This window comes from Microplitis demolitor, chromosome 3, assembly GCF_026212275.2.
Source record: "Microplitis demolitor isolate Queensland-Clemson2020A chromosome 3, iyMicDemo2.1a, whole genome shotgun sequence".
Taxonomy (NCBI): Eukaryota; Metazoa; Arthropoda; class Insecta; order Hymenoptera; family Braconidae; genus Microplitis; species Microplitis demolitor.
Genome location: NC_068547.1, coordinates 23,360,188 through 23,380,150, shown reverse-complemented (window position 1 = coordinate 23,380,150; position 19,963 = coordinate 23,360,188). Strand labels below are relative to the sequence as shown.

The 19,963-nt window shown below is 33.2% G+C and overlaps 5 protein-coding genes across 8 annotated transcripts; 2 read left to right on the top strand and 3 right to left on the bottom strand.

Annotated features, from left to right (window-relative positions):
- Positions 1 to 808: 808 nt before the first annotated feature.
- Positions 809 to 3,333, bottom strand: LOC103579035 (putative ankyrin repeat protein RF_0381). Its single transcript, XM_008560328.2, has 2 exons — positions 1,575 to 3,333; positions 809 to 828 (listed from the first exon to the last, which is right to left on the bottom strand). The coding sequence occupies exons 1-2, from the start codon at positions 3,331 to 3,333 to the stop codon at positions 809 to 811; spliced, it is 1,779 nt and encodes a 592-aa protein (XP_008558550.2).
- A 938-nt stretch (positions 3,334 to 4,271) lies between these two features.
- Positions 4,272 to 5,311, top strand: LOC103579036 (coiled-coil-helix-coiled-coil-helix domain-containing protein 10, mitochondrial). Its single transcript, XM_014442817.2, has 3 exons — positions 4,272 to 4,399; positions 4,662 to 5,059; positions 5,143 to 5,311. Exons 1-3 carry the CDS (start codon positions 4,359 to 4,361, stop codon positions 5,148 to 5,150), a joined length of 447 nt encoding a protein of 148 aa, XP_014298303.1. The 5' UTR covers positions 4,272 to 4,358; the 3' UTR covers positions 5,151 to 5,311.
- Positions 5,312 to 5,861: 550 nt separating this feature from the next.
- On the bottom strand, positions 5,862 to 11,293 carry LOC103579037 (mitochondrial Rho GTPase). 3 transcript variants are annotated; one of them, XM_053737554.1, is made up of 11 exons: positions 10,162 to 11,293; positions 9,718 to 10,076; positions 9,599 to 9,640; positions 8,851 to 9,137; positions 8,598 to 8,790; positions 8,241 to 8,507; positions 7,950 to 8,162; positions 7,663 to 7,859; positions 7,277 to 7,315; positions 6,916 to 6,987; positions 5,862 to 6,104 (listed from the first exon to the last, which is right to left on the bottom strand). In XM_053737554.1, the coding sequence occupies exons 1-11, from the start codon at positions 10,358 to 10,360 to the stop codon at positions 5,978 to 5,980; spliced, it is 1,995 nt and encodes a 664-aa protein (XP_053593529.1). In that variant the 5' UTR covers positions 10,361 to 11,293; the 3' UTR covers positions 5,862 to 5,977. The 3 variants fall into 3 exon arrangements, with proteins under 3 accessions (XP_053593529.1, XP_053593527.1, XP_053593528.1); XM_053737552.1 differs by lacking the exon at positions 6,916 to 6,987 and having other exon boundaries at positions 10,162 to 11,291; XM_053737553.1 differs by lacking the exons at positions 6,916 to 6,987; positions 7,277 to 7,315 and having other exon boundaries at positions 10,162 to 11,287.
- Positions 11,294 to 13,062: 1,769 nt separating this feature from the next.
- Positions 13,063 to 16,212, top strand: LOC103579038 (hexamerin). The gene is made up of 5 exons (XM_008560333.2): positions 13,063 to 13,153; positions 13,230 to 13,858; positions 13,930 to 14,869; positions 14,944 to 15,366; positions 15,424 to 16,212. The coding sequence occupies exons 1-5, from the start codon at positions 13,078 to 13,080 to the stop codon at positions 16,086 to 16,088; spliced, it is 2,733 nt and encodes a 910-aa protein (XP_008558555.1). The 5' UTR covers positions 13,063 to 13,077; the 3' UTR covers positions 16,089 to 16,212.
- Positions 16,213 to 16,285: 73 nt separating this feature from the next.
- Positions 16,286 to 18,053, bottom strand: LOC103579040 (troponin C). Of its 2 annotated transcripts, none has more exons than XM_053737556.1 (3): positions 17,473 to 17,598; positions 16,595 to 17,015; positions 16,286 to 16,468 (listed from the first exon to the last, which is right to left on the bottom strand). In XM_053737556.1, the coding sequence occupies exons 1-3, from the start codon at positions 17,473 to 17,475 to the stop codon at positions 16,440 to 16,442; spliced, it is 453 nt and encodes a 150-aa protein (XP_053593531.1). In that variant the 5' UTR covers positions 17,476 to 17,598; the 3' UTR covers positions 16,286 to 16,439. The 2 variants fall into 2 exon arrangements, with proteins under 2 accessions (XP_053593531.1, XP_008558556.1); XM_008560334.3 differs by lacking the exon at positions 17,473 to 17,598 and adding an exon at positions 17,616 to 18,053 and having other exon boundaries at positions 16,289 to 16,468.
- Between the last annotated feature and the right edge of the window lie 1,910 nt (positions 18,054 to 19,963).

Genomic DNA, 19,963 nt, shown 5'->3' with positions numbered 1-19,963 from the left:
TTTATTTTATTTATTTAATTGTATTTTCTTCTTAGCGGATGTCCTTGTTTATTGATGCGTGATTGAACAGTAAGAAGTTGATGCGTCATCAATATCAATGCGTTCATTATTCTTCACTTTGATTGATTATTCATCAGAAACTCGGTCTGGATAAAAGAAAGAATGATAAATGTTTTGTTGAAACTCGAGGGTAAATAAGAGCGGACTTTATTTCGCTGATAATTAAACGAAAAAACTCATTGTTCTTATGATGCAATAACTTTTTTCATAAAAGCAAAACAATAAAGTCTGAGGCAAATGTACTAGAGATAAATTTTTAAATTAAAATTCAATGTTAGAGTAAAAAAATAAATAAATAAATAAAATGAAAAGAATCGATACTTTTAAGGACCTCGAGTTGACACGCTCGGTAAGTCGTGTCGAGGCTAATCAGACACGGAAGCAACGAGTACTCGTCTCGCTCGTACGGATACATAATAAATGACAATGCTCAAGTATTAATGTTTTATTTTTATTTTAATTGCAGAGTGCACGTACGTTGTAATCATGGGTGGTATCGATTCCCGTGTAGATATCTGGAGATATATATGAAGATATATCCGCTTTAATGGACATCATGGGAAGGATCCATTGTTGTAAGGACCTGCCGATTTAGTAGTCGTTCCTTGGTTTGGAGACCGTCAAGGTCGGCCTTCAGACACGATAAAACATCTTGTTTTTTTTTCTACAAAACTTTTTATTAAAAAAATAAGAAAAACTAATAATAATAATTGTGTAGACTTTATTTCAAATGTTGAACTTTTTTTATTTAAATCACTGAATCATTGACTGAATAATTATTATCACAAGTAACAAATTAATAAAATCTTATATTTTAGTATCACATTTAATTGTTAAGGTACTAGTTTTTTTTTTTTTAATACTTTGTTTTAATTTTAATTGATATCATTATTTAGCTATTAGTAATAAAAACATATAATTGATAACATAAAGTCATACTAAATATGTATATAAATAACATAGGCTGTTAATTATAACTATCATTAAATTTTATCAGTAAAATTTTTTGATTTTTGAGTTTTTAAATATAAAGAAATGAGACAAACTGATTTAACTTTATTCTAAATATATTTAAATCAGTACTTCAAACTGTCAAGGTACTAAAATTTTTTTGGTAAAACTTTTCTTGCTAATACTTTTTAAAATTTTAATAAATAGAATCATTTAACTGATGGATTATTTAAATTAAAAATATATAATTGATAATAATTAATAAATACTAATTAATTAATATAAAAGAAACATAAATTCGTAATAAATAATAAATATAATAAAAAATAATCGTTGACAGTAACAATTATAACAAATAATAAATTTCAACTGTATAAAGTCTATATAAATAAAAAAAAAAATAATTTACAAAGCATCAATAAGATTTTTAAAATCCTTATTATCGAGAAATTTAAAAATGTGATCTGAGCAATCGATCGGTAGTTCCGGGAAGACACGATAGACATCAAGTTCATTGGCTTTTTTAATTAGCTCAGCTCTAATTGAAGCATCGAATAAATTACGTTTGATTAAGCCTCCGTAAAAAGGATAATTTTTTAAAAGATCAGATTCAATAGCTTTTTGTATCGCTGGGTTTTTTCTGTAGACAGCCAACTCTTGGACGCTCTTTGTAAGCAGATCATAAAATGTGATTGTATAAGTGATGTAACTACTCTTTAAATTTTTCAGCTCATCAGTAAAACCACGAATAAAATCAAGCTTCTCTTTGCAGCATGAACATTCAATGCCTTGAATTTTATAACATTTCAGAGCAACAGGCAGACCTGCAGTCCACAGAAGAGCAGCGTGGTTTTGAATACGATCTATAATTTCCAATGAATTTATTATATTCATAACTTCACCTACATTTTCTACACCATTAATTAATTTAAACACGGAGTAATGAATGGGTAAACAATTATTATTGCACAGTGCATTTATATCACCGCCATATTTAAGAAAAATCTCAACATCATCAACATGGGCGTATTTGCAAGCAAGATGAAGTGGAGTTCTGCCTTTCAAATCCTTGGCATTTACATCAGCGCCAGCATCCAGGAGTAACGTCAGTTTAAATAGTCGAGGCAGGTTCTTTTTCATTGCATAAAAAATTGGTGTAACACCAGTGGAATCAACAGCATTTACATCAGCGCCATTTTCAATTAAAAATTCCATCAAATCAACTCTCCTATACTTGACCGCTTTATGAAGTAACGATTGTTTGAACTCTGCTGTCGATTCATCTAACGCGTTAACGTCAGCTCCATGATTAACAAGAATCTTCCATATTCTTAGTGATGTGTAACAGTCATACGCAAAATTCAAAATATTGCGACCTTTTTCATCTTTAACGCTGATGTCCGCTCCATGATCCAGTAGCAATTCAACTACAGTTTCTTTTGAGTGAGTGATAGCGCAGTGGAGTGCTGTCAGTTTATTTTTCATAACAGCATTGACATTGGCCCCATTGCTCAACAAAACTTTGACAACTTGATCATTATTACAAGTTTTTATCGCATAATGAAGTGGCGATAATTCATTCCGGGTTTCATTGACACGAGCGCCATTCTTAATGAGCAGTTCGACAACTTCAGCATTACGACCATCTACCGCAAAATAAAGAACTGAGTGTCCAAGATAACTTTTATTAGTAGATACGGCATTGACATCAGCTTTGTTATTTATAAGACAATTGACAACCGCCAAGCAACCACTGAGAGCCGCGCGATGAAGAGGAGTCATTCGGTCTTTGACCAAATCAACATCAAGACCTTTATCTAATAATTTCTCAACGATGAATACGTTAGATTTAGCAGCGATGTGTAATAACTTATGATCCTCCAACTTAGAAAATGTAAGTGACAGATCATTTACATTTTTACGAATGATTAATTCAATTATTGATACGTATTTCTTGTCAATAGCAATATCAAGTGGAGTTTTACCTTGTGAGTTCACGACATTTATGCCAGCACCTCGTTCCAGCAATTCCTTGACGATGCTTTTGTACCCATTGACAACTGCTAAATGTAATGGAGTATTAATCGCTAGCTTGTGATAATGATTTACCTTGGCGTTTTTTGATAACAGGAATTTCACTACTGTTATATTTTTATGTATCAAAGCTTCCCGCAATAAAACATAACCTTGTAACCACGAGGGCGAGTACTGTAGACCATGTTCTCTTATTTTTTCGATTACTTTATTACTTTTGCCATGACGGATGTCGCAAATAATGTCATAGCTCTTATTATGACATTCTTTCTTCACTTTACTTGACATTTTTACATTTAATTATTTATTAATTACTTTTAAAACACTTTTGACTACTTTTAAAATTGCTCAGAATATGCCATAGAATGTAACGAACTTTTAATTCAAATTCTACGTACACGACCGAAGCAGCCCGATAGCTAACGAACTTGAGCGACAGAATCCGATTTTAAAATTCGAGCGCGAAAATTTAAATTATGTTAAAATAAAATTTAAAAAAACTAAATTTATTTTAATAAATTGATTTAAAAAATTATATTTTGAAACGTCATTACACTTTTTTTAAAAATTTAAATTATAATAAAAAATTAATTCAAAATTTAAAATGTAAACAAAAGATCGCATTGTTTTTAAAAAAATTTAAGTGACTGTTCTTTATTAAATTAAATTTTAACTGAATAATTATTTATAATATTAGAACAAAATATATTACGAAGTAAATAAAAATATCAATGCGTCACGATCACATGATTAATTGGTGGTAATTTTTATCTATATTTTAAATGTTGCAACAAACTGCGACATCTTATTTCACTCTTTTGAAATTTTCATCAGAAAGATATATTTTTTTCAGCTGTATAAATAAACAAATTATATAAATACTTATATATATATATATATATATATATAAACACACATTTAAAAAAATAAAAAAAGCGCTTTCAAAAAATGTCCACTAGCGACCTCCGGTCCATAAAATTATTTAAAAAATTTCTCAGTAAAAATTAATTAATTAATTTAAAATAGAATAATCAAATTAATAATTAATTATTTAATTTAATTGTCATTCGTTTCTGTAAAACTTCTGGTGGAGTATAAATTTAAAAAATTTAAGTTAGAGAAATTTCGAGAAGTTTGTGGGTAAAAAAGAACTGCGCCGACTCAAACCTACACTTGGAAATCCTCTCCCACACTTACGCAACATTATCGACCAAGTTGAGTCAAAGTATTTGTAAGCCCTCAGTTTTAACGAGAATTCAGAAGAGTCAGTACGTGAACTTGAATTTTAATAAAATTAAATAAAATCGGACAACATGCCACGACGAGGACGCGCATCTGGACCTCCACCAAGGACGTAAGTATCAGATTAAAATAAAATTCAAAATTTATAGACTTAAAAATTTTTTTTAAATTCATAAAAAAATATGAACGGATCTCATTCTTGGTAAATTAATAAATGACCTATTACGTCACAGTCACAAGGTCCATGGTCGCGAACGAAAATCTAATAGACGAAATCCTACAAATGATATTTAAAAAACGAGACGTAGAAAAAATTTCATCATGTTGCTCAATGCAGAATGAACTAATAAATTTTATTGTAAAAAATTTTTTAGGGTTAGGGCACCAGCAAGACCAGCAGCACCCATGAGAGCTGCACCAGCTCAGGTGCCAGCACAAGCTCCAGCTGCAGCACCAGCGCCAATGATGGCCACTCCATCTCAGGGGCCATCGCTCATGGGACAAATGGCAGCTACCGCTGGAGGAGTCGCCATTGGATCAGCCGTAGGACACACCATCGGCCACGCAATGACTGGAATGTTCAGCGGTGGCTCCAACGAGGCAGCAGCACCAGCAGCTGCTCCAGCGGCAGTTCCCCAGCAGGGATCTGCACCAGCCGGAGGCGCCTGTGCCTGGGAAGTAAAGCAATTTTTGGAGTGCGCTCAGACTCAGTCAGACCTCACTCTCTGCGACGGCTTCAACGAGGCTTTACGCCAGTGCAAGATGGCCAATCGTCAGTATATTTAAATTAAAATAAATCGTTCACCTTCAGTTTAAATGCAATCAATAACTTTATATTTTTATTTGTTTTTACAGACATCTAAATCAATAGTAAATCTTAGGACATAGACACATCAATATCAATCTTCAATAAACAATATGACAAACCAAGTTTTAAAATGCTGATGATATTTCAAATTAAATAATCATAATTGGAGTTCTGTATTAGACTTTCAAAACATTAATAAAATTTAGAGTAAATTAATTATAAGTTATTAATTATTACTCCTGCTTCAATTAAAGGTAATCGGCACTTGTACACCGAAAAAAATCGGGAGTGACTTCGGACTTCGAGTTAATCTCCGGAATTATTAATCTGAAAAAACAAACTCCCATTTACTCCATATTCGGAGTGATCTTGTTCACTCCCGATTTTCTTCAGTGTATTGAATTAATAAATTATCAAGTCTGTTAGCATTGAAATAGTCCTGATAAATATCATATCACTGAATAAATCCAACGTAAACCAGAATAAAAAAAAATCATAAATGAAGATAAGTTAGTAAGAAAAAATAATCCCAAGTACCAATCAACAATTATCTCAACACAATATCAAGGTGAAATCTAAAAGATAATTAATTGCACCAATCATTTTGTTTACAAACAAAATTATGCTTGTATTTTATTTATGAACAATGAAATAAATTTTTAGTAGACAATTAATTGTTATTACAAATCCTTTAGTTTGTAACTTAAAATGTAAGTTAATTTATGGACTGATGGGGTTGGAAATAAAGTAAAATTTAAAAAAGAAGTTACGTTGGGTAATAGAGTACTTTATTAACTTAACGCGTGCTTAAGGATAAGGTATCTTTAAACAAGTGACTGTACGATTATGAGGAAAAAAATAAAATAAAATATAAATGGTAGACTATCTTTTTTCTGAATTGAAGACTTTCATCATAATAAAACCAGCGACTGTTGCTGCTGCAAGTCCTAATCCAGCTTTCCACCAGACTACTGAGTCTCCTTGCATCAATCCAAACTGTTTCATGTGTCTGCAATAACAATAACAAACAATAAGTCACAATATTTTTATTTCATTTAAATAATAAAACAAATTAACGCCTTCGTGTAATGAACGTGCTTGTTTATTACAGAATAGCAATTGGTATTTTTAATAAATTATTTAATTATTTAAGGGCATTCTCAGACAGTGCCCCCACTTTTTTAAATATTCAATAACTCAATTGTCATAAGCGTAATTATATTTTATCAATTAGTTTAAACAAATTATAGCATTAATTTAAAAAATTACAGAGTTTTAAATGTCGAAGAGATATAGATTAAAAAAAAAATTACTGAAAGTTGTTATCAATTGGGAGTTATACGAAATTTGGTAAGCAAATTTTCCTCTACAAAATTTTAAATTACAAAAGTGACACGAGGATTTTATTTAAATTTATTTTATCTTATTGATAACTGTCAGTATTTTTTTTTAATCTATATCTCGTCCTTTTTCCAGTTATCGCTAAAATTTTTTTTTTAATTAATTGATAAAACAAATCCGGTCATGGCAATTCAAGGTCATTGAATATTTGAAAAAACTGGAGGGTATTGTCTGAGAATGCGCTTAATTATTTATTGATAAGCAATGTTCAGGCTTGTGAAAAATAATTGTTTCTATAAAATTGTAAGCTTGGGAAATAAAATGTGAATTTAATAAAAGAAAAACAATGACGAGTTGCTTGTTGATGGCATGCACATGCCACACACCCACGATAAATAAAAGTTAAATCCAAATAAAAATGTATAATGTATAATATAAATATATATGTCTGTTTTTAAATGATTAAGGTAAACAGAGACCTTGTAAAAGAACTCCACCATTGTCTTGGTGAAGGATTGTCAAGCAACATGTAGACCATACGTCGAAAAGTGCTGAAAAGAGTCAGTTACATTGAGTCAATGATACATCCAACGCATTAATGATTTTATTTTTCAATTATTCATTAATATATGACATGGGGTGTGTGATTGTTAAACAAAAAATTAAAGAAACAATTTAATAAGCCTGTACAGTAGCCAGTAGCGTACAAAATATTTATTGTATTTTATTTTATTTTTTTTAAAATTAATACACAATTACTTTAGTGATTGCTTGTAAGTTTACTAACGTGCCTAATATAAAAAAAATAAATTAGCGGTACAGTGTATAATTTAAACCAACCTGTGTTTGTAAAATAATACCCACGCTGCTTGAAAGCGGCTAAACACGAAATTTCCGTTAGTTTCTTCTCATTGTTTACTTTATTTAATATAAATTTAAACGCGGAAATAAATATTTAGGCATTCAAAGGTGAATTTATGAATCAATGAAAAGAGAAAAAAAATGGTGTACTAAAAGGAAGAGCAAATAAATTTTATTTAAATAAATTCAAGGGTAACTTTTACGAATCTACGACTAATTGAACAACTGTTTTAATTGCCGTAAGAAAGCAATCTATATCTCGTAGGCATTCTTAGGCAGTAATTAAGTCGAGGCGTGATTCAGGAATATTTTTATTCATAATCGTAAATAGTAACGGTAGTAAGGGTGAATATAAATATACTTACGGAAATGCTGCCATTGTTGCTAATTTAACAAATATTTCTGGTCTAACAGTACGCGTAACGCTGTACGGCTGAGGTGGCATCAGCTTGTACTTGTTACAAAAGCTTGCTGGTTGCAGTAAATACTCTTGTTTAACTTCCGACAAATCACTTTTGTTGGCTACTATTAATACAGGTATTTTGCTATCGGCAAAATATTTCTAAAAAAAAAATAAAAAAATGATTCGATACGAATAATTCATAAGTTCGAACTATTCGCACATCCCTGATATAAATAAAAAAATACTTACAATGTAAATTCTTGCAATGTATTCAAAAGATTTCGGATTACTTGCATCATAAACAAGTGCCGCAGCATCACATTGAATTTGTGCGGGAGTCAAGGCATCTTGAACATTCATAATATTTATGTCTCGTAGTATTATTGTTTTTTCTTGACCATACACATGTACAGTATTTACTGTGACATTTGAATTTGATGGTACTTTCTCATCGGTCAATTTCTACAAATCGTAAAAAAAAAAATGATAAGTTATCTTTATATAATAAAGTAAATAATTATTTTAATTAATAAATCTTACTTCAAGTTTAGGATCAACAAAACTCCTGCACAGTGTCGTCTTCCCACTGCTCTTTGGTCCAATTACGTGACAAGTGTAAACATTACGACTCGATTGCTTCTTAGCGAGATCTAATTTTTTTTCTCTCGTAACAGTCACCGCACTCGTCTGACACTCGTCATTAAAAATATTGTACCCGAGATACGCCATGTATTCAAGTGTTTTACGTACATTGGTTAGAGTTATTAGTGCCCATTGACACATGTATCCTTGATACGTTATCCAGCCCTACGATAAAAATTACCAGCTCAGTATATATTATATATACATGTACATGTAATAAATTAAATTTAATAAAATAAAAATTAGCCAACGAACCTTTTCATTAGTCGCTACTGTATATTTGAACTCGTCTCCCCATGGCGGAGTTACGCAACGCGAAAACAATGATTCCATTTCAGAAGGCGACAGAGCACCGTCACGATCTCTATCATGCTGCATAAATAATATTGTTAAAAACTCCTGCCCCTTGTGAGACAATTCTGTTGTACATCCTTGCGGTACTTTGAGGCTGTTAATTTAATTATAATTAATAAATAATACATCAATTAAATTATGTTAAAATACTTACGGAGGATGAATATATTCTTTGGACATTTGTAATTCATTATCGTATCCGAATTTCCTCAGTGCTGCCCATGTTGTTTCATTCCTACCCCGTTGTATAAATAAACATTGTAAATACATAAAACCTTTCATAGTAACACACCCGTTGCAAGTACCATCGTTTATATTTTTCGATAACACAGCTTTTACGTCCTCAAGGACTTGTGGCTGCAGCGGCGTATTAAAACATGATTGTTGGAACGCATTTAGCTCCATGTCATTTAGTAAACCATCATTATCAAAGTCACAAATCTAAAGAAATCATTTTTTTTATTAGATCACCATCAAAACTCAGTTTCAGTGTCTCTACAGCCAGTCAAAAGATACTCCAATGTCACGAACGAATATTAACAAATGTGTAAATTACAAATGCCTTCACCCCTTGGAAAAATCAAATAATGTTTCTGCTTGTTGACTGAAGACATTCGCTATTTAAATTCTGACACGTCATTTGTTTAATACTAATTTCAAACCATTAATTTTATTTATGTAAATGACAGCTCTGACTGTGATTTAGTTTTATAAAAATGAGAGCAAATGATAAATAGTATTTATAGTTTCTGCTTGATTATAAATTTCAAATGACAATTAGCGTTTATGCTAATAGTTGATCACATTGGTCTTAAATTAATTTTTTTCTGACTGGCTGCTGACGAATTCTATTTGAATCAACAATAATAATAATAATAATAAATGAAATGAAATGTCCTTACTTTAAATATTCTTTGTAAAGCAATTTTACATTCCTCAGTGAGCTGTAAAATAAAAATAAATTTAATTTAAAGCCACAAAAATGAAAAAAAAAAAAAAAAAAAAAATTAATAATAATTACTTCTTGTGTACTGTCATTGTAAAGTGGCGTAGTAGGATGAAGTACAGCTTTTTGTGCATAGTAAAACATTTCTGAAATATTTTGTAGCGTTTTAGCTGAACACTCGATACAACTTTCAACTTCGGAGAACTCTTTCATTATCGCATGGTACGCCTCAATATTTGAGTAATCTACTAGATCTATTTTGTTTCCAACCAATACCACAGGACATCTATTGCTGGTGGAACACTTTCTGATGAGAGGTAACCAGTAATTAGCAACCCTGTCAAGCGTGTCGTCATCATCAACCGCGTACACGACACAAATGACATGAGCCTTTTGAATTTCTTCCTTTAGCTGATCATCTGTCTGCTCCGTAGCTAAAATTAGAAACAAAAGAAATTATTTTCCAACAATAGCCACTAACAATGAACTAAAAAAAAATAAACAGTTACATGCACTCACCAGAGTAATCAACAATGTGAGTGGGAACCTGCTCAGGAGTTACATCCGCAGGGATGGTAATTTCCTCAGCTTTCTTGGGAACATCTTCGGCATATTCCTCACTGACCAAGGACAGTATCAGCGATGTCTTGCCCACACCTTGGTCACCAATCAGGAGTATCCTGACATTACGTCTCGGTGCGACCGGTCGCTGGACCATGCTTCCTAGCTTTCTGGCCCGGACACTAGTGACTAAACCAACAACCCATCAAGCTCCAAGTGTATCAAGTCTCCAGGTTTATTTACTTGTCACTAAACTCCATTGTCCTTGGAGTATTGAGCACTCACTCAAACTCTGTTTCGTTAACCTCGGCACATCTAACCTCTTTTACTTTAACTTACAACCAACCGACTGGATACTCTATACTAGTCTACTATGCAGTATAATGTAATGATGGTGCTGATATATGATAACGAACTAGTGCACCAGCACCAGTGTATGCAGTGTAGGTGGTGGTGGGTATGCTTTCCTTTGACTCCCGTTGTCCCTGTTCTGTTGTTAGCTCGTCACAAAAATCAAACGCACCTTGGAAAAATACGCGCGCAAATCCAAAGCATTGTCAGTCATCCATACACTCAATTCCAGTATATCATCACATCAACTTACACATAACATTCAAACATCCACATATATTTAATATATATATAAAAAAATCACCCTTACTGTTATCCGACCCAAAAGTTTGACCTTTTTTTAACCTTTATTATTTTATCCAGTCACTTTACTTCGGTAACCTACCAGCCAACCGTCATGCTCTTCCTCGCACTCAGTTTCAGCTACCAAAGCCATCAACCAACACATTTCCGCGGCTTACAGATACTATACACATTTATATATATGTATATATGAACATATGGGTGTGAAGGTGAAAGAAAAACACACCCCACATGCAGAGAACACTGTGGGTGGTTGCCAATACTGGCAGAGGCCAACATTGCCAGTGTGTAGAGTCTAGGGTAGGGTTCACACACCATCCAGGGGGTAGTTTGGTCTGGGTAGAGGTCTGAGTATTTCAAGGTTAGGAATTAAGAGAGAGAAGTTGTAAAATAAATTGTCATGATGGAGAGAGATGGAACAATTGTTGTATAATGTCAAGTACACACACTACTACCATTTTTGTAAAATTCTACCAAGATTATGCGCGAATCCATCGATCCTACAATGACTACTTATTTTATTCACCAGGTCCAGGTCCAGGATTCGAAATCGTAATTTTTTTAATTTTTCTACGCAGTTTTTTATTTTGAATTTTTTAGCGCGAAAAGTAAATGCGTTTTAAAATTCAAATTTTTAATAAGGAAAAATTAAAAAAAATTAATTTACTTCCGGTGAAAGGATTTTATTACTTTTAATAATTATAATAACGTTCAAAATTTATGGTGTGGAAAAATATTTTTAAATTGATGCAGATATAAGATGATGAAAGTCGGACAAATGCTGCTAATTATCATTGACTAGATTGTTGTTAATTATTATAAATGTTAATTAACATGTACTTGATGAAGAAATATTGAGAATGAGATTTTAAAATAATGCATTCAGCATGAAGATAAACTGAAAGATAGCCAAGAGCGATATCTCATATAAAATTATTTAAAAGATATCTTATTGTAAAAGTTAAAAGTTATCGGTCAAGACATTTTGAGTCTGATGAATTTTAAAAAAATGTATTTCACTAAATCAACTAAAAATTATTTTAGCGGGTTTTTAAATTCAATTTGCAATTAGAGTTATTGCGTAATTAAAATGAAATGTTTTTTTTTTTTAAGATATCTTTTAAATGTCAAAAATTTATACACTAAACTTATAAGTAACGTTATTGTCAAATTATAATTATTACAGATAACTTGTAGACATCTGGAGGTTGGACTGAGGGTGAAATGTAATCGCTCTTTTTCACACTGAAAGAAAAAAACAGAATTATCTTTCAAAAATTAAATTAAAATTAAAAAAAATAAAATTTTGTAGCCTGTAAATTGTATTTCATAGATATTTGAATTCTAGCTGTGATTATAGAGAAAACGTCACTTCTCTTTCTTCTTTTACACTCATAGAGAAGAAATGATAATTTTCTGTGAATCAAAATTTGAAAAAAAAAAATAAAATTTTTATCCTTATTGTAGGATTTGAGAAAACGCTAAATGTTTCCTTTTTTTCGTTTTCAATCTCGATTAAAAAATTTAATTAAAAAGAAAGTAAACTGCCGTAATTTTTAAGTAAATAAAAAATTAAAAAATAGTTTATAATCAACGTAATAAATTATTTTGTTCATTTCATTTACGTGTCTCGTTTTATTTTTTTGTATTAGTCTTGTTCATTGCAGATGTTGATACAACTTATCAGAATGACAGAGACAAAATAAGTTACTAATATTAAATATTAGGCAATTAAAAAAAATATATAATGATGATAATTTTAAAAATATCATACCCAGCAAACGTGATGTGCTAATTCTTATCCATATCATTTTTTGATCATGTAATACATTTTTTAAAAATAAAAGTACATTGACTTTTCAATTTTAGCATTAAAATATTTCTTTTTTTTTTGTTTTTTGCGCCAATTGACAAATTACTGTGACAGTAAAATGAGAAAATAAGTAATGTAATTAGTGGATTTATTGGTGTAGGAAAATTTTAGATCACATCATTCCTAAACTATACAAATATTTGATAGCGATGACCCGCGATTGCGTTAAAGAGACGATAGTTGATTAATAAACTATTGCAGTGCAGTCCCCTCGGACAACAACAAGTCAACAAACAAAGGTCATGAAGGCCATGAAGATATGGCCGAAATCGCCGATATGGATTTGGTATAAAAGCGAAAATATTTTGGCAGTATGGTACAGAAGAGTTTTCTGATTTTGAATCAGAATGCGCATCTTTTTCTTGCTGGTAGCCCTCGCGGCTGCAGTGGCCGCTATCCCGACTCCTTTAAGACAGCATGCTGGTAAGCATTAATTTTAATTAATTAATTTATACATAATAATTGACGCGTTAATGAATTTCTTAAATTTATCCGACAGCCGACCAGGAATTACTTAAAAAGCAGCAAGACATCATCCACTTGTTGGAGCACATAACACAGCCGACTCCCGACAAACAAGTCTACAACTTGGGAATAAACTACGACATTGAGCAGAGCTATGGTGACTACAGCGAGCCCCATATGGTAGAGTACTACGTCGGTCTCGTCAAACAAGGACATGTCCAGCCAAAAGGAACACCCTTCTCAATGACCATCAGCCAACTTCGCAAAGAAGTTTCTATGCTGACTCGTATGCTCCTTGGAGCCAAGAACTACTCAGTATTTTTCAAGACTGCTGCTTGGGCCCGGATCCACGTAAATGAACACCAGTTCATCATGGCATTCATCACCGCTCTTCTCCAACACCCAGAGACCCAGGGAGTTATTCCACCAGCTCTGTATGAAATCCTACCTCAGCATTACTTCGACGCTCGTGTCATCCACGAAGCCCAGAATGTCAGAATCTACGGTATGGACAACCCAATGACTGAGCAGACAGTTGTCATCCCAGTAAACTACACTGACTACCTTCCTTACGGAGAGCACCAACTCTCTTACTTCACCCACGATATTGGTCTTGCTCTCTACCATGCCTACTTCGCACTCGCTGGTTACATGATCCCTGAAGTAAGTATTCCATCACTATATTGAAAGAAACCGTTACGATTTATTTATGATTTCTTTAATTATTTATTCAGAATTACAAAGTACATGGAGTTGAGAGTGAAACCCATCGCTCATCACACTTAGGACGTGGATCACACTACTGGTATATCCACCAACAACTTATGGCTCACTACAACCTCGAACGTCTGTCCCAAGGTCTTGGACCCATCGATGAAGTAGACTACGAACACATCAAGACCCCATACCACCCACACTTGTACTGCACAAACGGACTCCAGTTCGCTGGTCGCTCTCACGAAATCACCCTCACTCCCTACTACGCAGACCTCGTGAGAAACGTACACGCTCTTGAACAAAGAATCGTCGATGCCATTGACTCTGGCTACGTAATTACACCCCAGCAATCCTTCCTATCCCTCTTCCATCCCCAAGGACTCAACATCCTCGGAGAAATAATTGAAGGTACCGGAAAATCCATAAACCCACGTTACTACGGCAGCTACCAGGCCGTAGCCCACCAACTTCTTGGCAACGCACCGGAATTCAGTACTATCTGGGAGTACACTCCATCTGCTCTTGATCTCCATGAGACATCAGTCCGCGACCCAGCCTTCTACCAACTCTACAAACGTGTGATGAAATTATTCCATCGTTACCAGGAGTCTCTTCCAGCTTACCAATACAACGACCTAATTGTTCCTGGTGTAACCATCGAAAAAATCATGTTCCCTGACCTCAACACCTACTTCGACACCCAGATCGTCGACCTCGACAATGGAATTTTCCAACCGGTCAACAAGAACGAGCAAGAGAACCTTAAAGTAAAGGCCGAGGTTAAGAGAATCAACCACAAGCCATACGAATACCAGATTGTTGTCAACTCCGAGAAACCCATCACCAACGCAGTCGTACGTGTCTACCTTGCACCCAAATACGACTACGATGGAAAATTAGTCGACATCAGCCACCACAGACATTACTTCGTTGAACTTGATCAATTTGTCTACGACCGTAAGTCTACTGTCAAACTATCAATAATTATTTAGATCCAATGAACTAACTAATCACCTAATTTAATGTTACAGTCCAAGAAGGCAAGAACGTAATCGTCAGAGACTCTCACCACGCCCCACACTTGAGCCATGACTACCCAACTGTCCACCACATGATGACATACATCGACAGCGCAGTTCGTTCCCAGAACCCATTCTACGTTACTGAGCCATCCCAAATCTTCGGATTCCCCGCCAGACTATCAATTCCCAAAGGACGTTACGGTGGATTCCCACTCCAAGTTTTCGCTGTCATCAGCGTTCCTGAGCACACCATCTCTCAGTATGGACCAGTCGTACCTGCTCAATACCGCACCTACCAGAAACCCCACTACCACGTTGTCGATGATCAACACTACCAACCATGGGTCCAAGAACAAAGAACTGGACAAGGTCTCTACGACACCCTTGATGTTGTTCCCCACTACCACAAACACGGAATTTATGGCAAAGATGGTAATTTTAATTATTTTAATAAAATTATATCCTTAAATTATTTATTTACAATTTCAGTTCCAGTTGAAAAAATGAGCTACTACTACGGTCACTACCTTTACCACAAATACCCACAGTACTACCCCTTCTACTACCACCAACACTCCGAAAAAACTTGGCCAACCCAAGAATACCATGGAATCCACCACCCAGAATACCAAGGACAACAACAAGTCTACCAGCAATGGCCAGGACAAGGACCTTACCAATACCAACACCAATATCCACACCAAGTACCCGCTGGACAAATTTTACCCGTAGGACAACACAAAGTATACCAAGGTGAAGGTATCTACCAACACGGAGCAACTTACCCATACGTCGTCGGAGGTACCGCACAAGGAATGAAACACGAAGTCCACCCAGAAGTACACCAAGGAGTCCACACTGAAACACACCAAGGAATGCACCACGACGTCCAGTCTGACCAGACAACTGGCTACGACGTCTACAAGCACAACATCGAGTACTTGAAGAAGTACTACCAAGGCAAGCACATCAGCGAGATCATCGGTGGAGCCGTTTCCCTGGACTACAAGCCTCTGGGTTACCCACTGGACAGACCTCTTGCTCCAAGTGCCTTCTACATTCCAAACATGAAGGTAGCCGAATTCATGGTCTACCACCACGACGGCCATTTCCAAGATGAGCACCACCACGAAACCCACCCCATGACTTACTAAACTAAATAATTATCTTTTATTTCTTTCCCACTGTCATGACTTCTTTTCCTGTTTTTTTATGTTAGCCCTCACTTTGTGATTGGTAATACTCAAAATAAATTATCCGCTATTTGATACTAGAAAATAATATTTTTATTTTATTTATCTATTAATTAATTAATTGTTATTATTAAAATTAGTAATTAAATAATGTTAATGATGATGTGGAGAACTGATTGGATGTATAATGAAAATTATCAAATCGCATGCGAATATCTAATTTCTTCTTATGATGACAAAGCTGGCCGTTGTTTTAAATTTTGTCTTTTGCGTGGGTGCTAGTATTCTTGTGAAGATTAACTTGAACACGAGTTATTCACCAGTCATCATCTCCATGAACTCTGAAATAGAATTTAAATTGTTTAGTCACGCGTTCTTAAAAAAGACAAGCTCATTAAATATAATTGCGTTGTATATAAATATACACTTATTATATATAAAAAATATTAATTATTAATAAAACTAACCGTCAAAGTCCACTGTGCCAGAGCCATCGGTATCAATTTCGGCAATAATACCATCGAGGTCCGAGCTCGTTAATTTGTCATCAAGAGCCGCGAGAATTTCTTTAAGCGTAGCCGTTGTGATGTAACCGTTTCCTTCGCGGTCGTAAAGACGGAAAGCTTCTTTCAACTCTTCTTGCATTGCTTCTGCGTCTTCTTCTTCGAGGAATCTCCCGGCTATTTTACAGAACCCGTCGAAATTAACTTTTCCGACCTTGTCGGGATCATTTTCCGCAATGATTGCGTTCAGCTCGGCATCGTCGAACAACTGGCCCATGGTGTTCAATATCGTCGAGATCTTTATGGTGTCAATGAAGCCGCTCTTGGTGGTGTCAAACATTTGAAATGCTTTGCGCATTATTGCGGTCTTTTGTTCATCTTCTTCCTGAAATTTATCACAAACAAAATAAATTAATTAATTAATTTTAAATTTAAAAACACCACTAGGGGTGTGCGAATAATTCAAACCTACGAGATATCGTATCAAATCGAATCAAACTATTCGATTCAAATTTTGAATCAAATAATTCGAATAATTCAAAAATTTTCTTTTTAACGACGTTTTAAAATTTTAATATTTTTTCTAATAACTCAAATTTTTATTAGAGGAGTTCAGACACGAATCTACGAAAATTGTGCTCTTAATTAAATAAAAATTGAATATTTGAAATCTGATCAGAATTTTCTTGATTCAAATCGAACAATTTGAAAAGTTTCAAATAATTTAAAACCTCGGATAATTAAATTGACGAATAATTTAAAAATTTTTGAATAATTCGATTCGAATCGTTCACGATTAGCTGCACACCCCTACACTTCACTTAAAAATAGCACTTAGTCACCATTGATATTTGTCACAGATTTTTAAAATTGATAAGTGAAAAAATAAAAAAAAAAAATAAATGTGTAAATTTTAAGAGATAAGAGTTTTACAAATAAGAAGATTAGAAGATAAAAAGGAATACGTCGCGATAATAAATCTTACCATGGTGATTGATGTCTTGCGTTGGAAACGGACGAAAGTTACCTGACGCAAACCTGCAGCATCTCGGGGAGATATAAAGGCCCGTGGGGTGAACCAGCTAGAAAGCCACTACCCAATTACACACAAGTCTGCACAAAAATAGTCGACGCACAAGAGAAACGAAAAATGAAATATGTTATAAGTTTCCGCCGAGGTTTACACGCCGGCAGAAGGTCAATAGTTATACACAGACAGTAAACTCATATTTTTATAGTTATTAAAAATCTTAATAGCCTCAGCATCCTAATGGATTACGCCTATTTATTTTAATCTCATTAATTATATACGCTTACTAATTTAACAATTTCACTCCTTAGACTTTGAAAAATATCATCGGAAGCTTCATTTATTTTATTTTATTTTATTTACCAGCTCCGCTGCACATGACTGATTGCTTTTATAAATATTCGTTTTAATTTCAAAATTCAAACTATTCGCGGCAATAAAAAAAATGATAATCCGCCTACATATTTCCTGGTTGGCAAATATTATACTTTATTGAAGTATAAATTACTTAAATATTTAATATGTCTCATCTTTTCCAATAATAAAGGAGAGACCAGACTAGTCTATACATATTCTGGTTTTGTAAAAAGGTGTCGCAAGCAATTGCGTAATTGGGTTGAAACGTTGATGAGGCCGGTACAAAATTATCTTCCAGTAAAATTTTTGGCTCAATAATGCTATGCCTTTTTTTTATTATTTATTTTAAATACTACAAAGAGCGCATACATGTATATATAAATATATATGTACCAATATTATATACATTAAAAAAAATTTATAGAAATTTAAAAAATTGGACGACCTTCAAACGTACCCTCAATTAAACAAACACTTGACAATGAGATTGTAACAAATAAAATTAATGTTAATGGACATTAATAAGTGTTAATTCAAGCGGGAGCAGAGAAAATTGAATAGCTCGAAGTTGTTTAACGGCTCGTTTAACCGAAGATATAAACCAACGTGGACTTCTTTTGAACTTTGCTCAGATTAAATGGATTATAATAATGATATTCTTCTCTCGCGAGAATAAAAATATATACACATAATATAATATATTAATAAAAGTATGAAACCCATTAACGGACAGCATGTGCCAAATTTTAAAAACACTATTATCTGGCAACCGACTTGTCTGTGATACGAGTCGTTTGAAGAGAATGCAATGCAGCGCAGATGATATGCTGATGGTCCTTCTTGTGTGCACTTAAATTCGGTAACACTGAAGTGTTTTTTCTCCATCTCTATCTCTATTTTCTGTTTCATCTTATAGCGCATTCCACTTTAACAGAATACAGTAATAATAATAATGTGTGATGTTATTTTATCCGCGCGAAATTTTTAAGTATTTAAATATCTGTAACCCACACTTTATATTACAAACGTATGTATGATGATTTGTAACGAGTAATTTGAATTGTAGTGAATAATTAATCAACGGTAGTTAGATTGTATGCTGTTGATGTTAATGCTGATGCATTGGTTATTATCCTTACTATTAAAAACAGATGCTGACCTGAAATACACATTACTCAAGGTTGAAATTGATTCCAATGTTTAAATAACCATTGGATAATTTCCTTATGTCTGTTATTATTAACTTGGCGGTTTTTTTTAAATTTTCGCGGTTTAAATTCTCGCGGCTTAAAAATAATAAATAAATTTTTATAATTTATTGGGTAACATTGTCAACACATTGATGATTTATTTATTTATTCAGGTTCATTCACCTTTTAATCCAGCATTAGATCTTTCGTTAAAAGTTATTATGATTAATAGCCAGTTGTGGTCCTTTTAAATGTTTGTAGTTAAGTGTTTTGCATTTAATTGGCTTTGAGCCCATCATATCACAAAACTATACGCAAATAAATATCCCGTGGGTTTCAAATATTTTACCCACGTTATTATTATCATTATTATTGTTATTATTATTATTATTATTATTACAATTGAGGATAGTTCGTTACGCGTCATCAACAACTCTTACTAAAAATAAATCAGTATGACAGTTTCTGAAAACGTCTTTATGTAACAAAACATAAATAAACTAAACTATTTATTTTACATTGGAATTTATACTCTACTCGAGGTTTATACATTCCAAAACGATTAACCATTTTATACAAACATTAATAAATGTTGTTACCACGGAAATCCGGATTACGGATTACCGAGTTATCACAATATTTTAAATTAAACATTGTGGGAAATTAATTTTACAGGAAAAATATTTTCGAATTAAGTTATAAAATTATAATGACGCAATTTGTATTAATTATTTGTATACCTATTTTAATAATCTT